Here is a 3,762-nt window from a genome sequence, read left to right as displayed (position 1 = left end):
TTAGTCTCGTACACGCACGCACACACGCACGCAGGCCATGCACAGTGGCGGAGACAAGGGGGGTGAGCAGGGGCCTGCCCTCCCCCCCCAACGATCGAGCGAACCTGAAGTACGTAGTATAGGATTGACGAGACATAGGCAGGTACGCATGTATTTGGCCCCCCCTATCAGACACCTCAACGTGACAACGTCAATATTGGTAGAAAGAAAAAAACGCCCGTGTGAAAAAAGCCCACTAGTAGCGGCCTAGGCCCTAGCTTCCATCGTAACTCTAAGTCCATAATTAGCGTATACATGGGATTAGTCGCCGCCGCCGTTCCAGTTTTCGACGCCCTCGCCCCCGTTCGCCTCTTGCCCTTCTCGCCCATCGCCCATTCGCCCTCCTCTGCTCAGCTGCTCCTGCCCAGGACCCAGGCCTGCTTCTCGCCTTCTCCTCATCTCCTGGCTCGGTGGTGGTGGCTCCTGCTCTTGATTCTCGATCAGGGATCAGCCGGTCTGATTCACATATTCAGGTAAATGGCTGCTGCAGCTGCACTTGTCAATTCTTCCTGCAGTCCCACTTCAATCCACAAACAAGCAAGTCGATTCTCATCCTGTTATCCTGTATCCGTGTCGAATTCAGTCCTGGTCGAATTGATGCCCCAGATTTTTTTTTTTTTTTGCTTTGGTAATTTGGTTGTGTAATTTGTGATTCTATGGTCTTTGATTCTATGAAGGATTTCCTGTTCGGCTGTTCCCATCTTCGACATGTCCACAATTATCATGATAGTGTTGTACTGTGTGTGCCGGCCAGCGGCGAGTTCTTATTTTTGTGATGCAAATTATCCATTATCTTGTATTACTTCCTATCTGCGATTATGTCGAACTTATACAGCATGTTAATTCTTCATGACTCCATTCCAATATGCACGCAGCAACTATGAAGAGAAAAGCAGGGCCAAACACCATTAAGATTAATGATTTTTTAAGCCGGTTGCTTCAAGTTCTCAACCTACTGAAATTGTTGGTGAGGCGGATGCGCAAGTTACAAATCCGAGTCCAGTTAACGCTTCTGATCAGGATATGCTGGACGTGGTAACAGTTGCAGAACAAGCAGAAGTTATAACCACACCTTATCAGAGAGACCCCGGTAAACGTTGCTAAATTTAGGAGCTCCCACCGGACAAGCAAGATGACGCTCGGCATTTTTATATATCTAAGGGAGCATATCAACCGGAGTTGAAAGAATACCCATTTGATGAAAAGTCTAAACACCTCGTCGATTTCAAAAAGATTGGTACACAAATTTTTGGTGGCTTGAGTATTCAACACATAATGATAGCGCATATTGTTTGCCGTGCTTTCTCTTCTCAAAAAAACCTGTTGGGAGATGTGGGTCTGATACATTCTCGGTCAAGGGTTTTAGAAACTGGAAAAAGGTTAATGATGGAAAAGCGTGTGCTTTTTTAACTTATGTTGGGGGCCCGGACTCTGCTCACAACTATTCCGCTCGGTGCTATGAAGATCTCAAGACTAGTATGGCTCATATCGACAATGTGATGGAAAAGAGAAATGAGAAAGTAGCTACTGCTGCGAGATTGAGGCTTAAGACTACCATCGATGCCATGAGGTAAGCAAGTTTTTTTACATCAACTAAAATTTGACATGACTTAATGTTTTGGTATCTAACATCTAGTCGCTTTGTCCCATTAGGTGGCTGATATTCCAAGCTTGTTCTTTTAGAGGTCATGATGAATCTGCGGGGTCTAAGAACCAAGGAAATTTTCTTGAAATGGTTAAGATTCTCGCTTTGTACAATAAGGATGTCGCAGGAGTTGTTCTGGAAAATGCTCCATGTAATGCAAAGTATACATCCGGAGAAGTTCAGAAAGAGGTTGTTGGCATACTTGCTCTAGAAGTTCAGAAAGCAATTAGAGAAGAAATAGGTAATGCCAAGTTTTGTATAATGGTTGATGAAGCTCGGGATGAATCAAAAAAAGAACAAATGGCAGTTGTTCTTCGGTTTGCCAACAAAGAAGCAGAAATAATTGAGCGTTTCCTTGATCTAGTTCATGTTAATGACACTGCTGCCTTAACTTTGAAAAATGCAATATGTACTGTACTGTCAAATAATAACTTGAATGTACAAGACATCAGGGGCCAAGCATATGACGGTGCAAGTAATATTAGAGGGGAGTGGAATGGACTGAAGGCACTTATTCTCCGTGAGTGTCCGTATGCCTACTATATTCATTGTATGGCTCATCAATTACAATTGGCGCTTGTTGCTGCATCACGAGAGGTACATGAGGTACATAACTTCTTTCAGAATGCAAATTTTGTAATAAATGTTGTTAGTGCTTCTACAAAGCGCAGCGATGAACTACTAGCAAACCAAGCGGAGGAAATTGCTCGTGAAATTGAGTTGGGAGAGCTTGATACGGGCAGAGGGCAAAACCAAATAGAAACCTTACAGAGACCAGGAGACACAAGATGGAGTTCACACTATAAGTCCATACAGAGCTTAAAGAAGATGTTTGCTGCTACAGTTGTCGTCTTAAGAGGTATAGCAAGTGACCGTTCAGTCTCAAAATATTCTCGTGGAGATGCCGTTGGATCCCTTAAAATTGTCATATCATTTGATTTCGTGTTCATTCTACATCTGATGGAAAAGATTATGAAGATCACTGATATGTTGTGTCAGAAACTCCAATACAAATCTTTGGATATTTTAAATGCCATGGATTCTATTTCTAACACAAAGTTCCTACTTGGTGAGCTAAGGGAACATGGTTGGGACTCTCTTTTAGAGGAGGTCAAATCTTTTTGTGTGAAGCACGAGATTGATATCCCAAATTTGGACAGCAAGTATGTTTTTCTACTTTATAAAATTACTTAACTTATATTAAGTTATATCTTGGTTGATTTTTATCTTGAGAATTTAGCTGACTTTGTAATGAAATTAATAGGTATGTTGATGTTACCAAATCTCGAAATAAGCATGACAACACAACAACGCTCCACCACTACAAAGTCGATGTTTTCAGTGTTGCAATTGATCAACAACTGAGTGAACTGAATGATCGATTCAGCACACAAGCAACTGAGCTCCTTACTCTCTGTTCATCATTGGATCCAAGGCATGAATCTTTTGATATCCCAAAGATAAGCACTCTTGCAGAAAAATACTATCCTGCTGATTTTTCAAGTCAAGAATTAGCTCAGTTAGAAAGTCAGCTACCTCATTTTTAGCTAGATGTGTGCAACCATCCAGAACTGATGACCTTGCCATCTATTGCTTGTTTAACAAAAGGGCTAGTTAAAACCGGAAAAGCTTCTTCATATCCAATGGTTGACAGGTTGCTGCGACTAGTTATCACTCTCCCAGTCTCAACGGCAACTGTAGAGCGGGCTTTTTCGGGTATGAAAATATTCAAGACATGTCTTCGAAGTAAAATGGAAGATGATTTGCTTCGCCATTGCATGATAATTTACATAGAAAAAAATTAGCAGCTAAGATATCTTCTGATGAAATTATTAATATTTTTGATCTTATTAGCAGTCGTAGAGGTCACTTTAAATTAATAAAAATGTAATGATATTTTTATGTCGCTTCAGCAAAACCTTGTTCTATATGATTATTTTTGTACTGGATAATTTTTTTTCTTTGCTTGATTTGGCTTGGCCCCCATATCCAAATCCTGGCTCCGTCCCTGGCCATACAATGCCCGGACACACACATACACACACACTTCCGTTGCGTCCCGCCTGTTCCGCGCGCAC

At 41.7% G+C, this 3,762-nt stretch overlaps 1 protein-coding gene across 1 annotated transcript; it reads left to right on the top strand.

The window, feature by feature from the left end:
- Window positions 1–327: 327 nt before the first annotated feature.
- LOC123059081 (zinc finger MYM-type protein 1-like) lies at window positions 328–3,413 on the top strand. The gene is made up of 4 exons (XM_044481724.1): window positions 328–512; window positions 915–1,609; window positions 1,693–2,847; window positions 2,949–3,413. Exons 2-4 carry the CDS (start codon window positions 1,518–1,520, stop codon window positions 3,229–3,231), a joined length of 1,530 nt encoding a protein of 509 aa, XP_044337659.1. The 5' UTR covers window positions 328–512; window positions 915–1,517; the 3' UTR covers window positions 3,232–3,413.
- The last annotated feature ends 349 nt before the right edge of the window (window positions 3,414–3,762 follow it).

The sequence above is a fragment of the Triticum aestivum genome, chromosome 3A, assembly GCF_018294505.1.
Source record: "Triticum aestivum cultivar Chinese Spring chromosome 3A, IWGSC CS RefSeq v2.1, whole genome shotgun sequence".
Classification (NCBI taxonomy): domain Eukaryota; kingdom Viridiplantae; phylum Streptophyta; class Magnoliopsida; order Poales; family Poaceae; genus Triticum; species Triticum aestivum.
The sequence above is the reverse complement of the archived record's forward strand: the minus strand, read 5'-3'. Positions and strand labels throughout refer to the sequence as shown.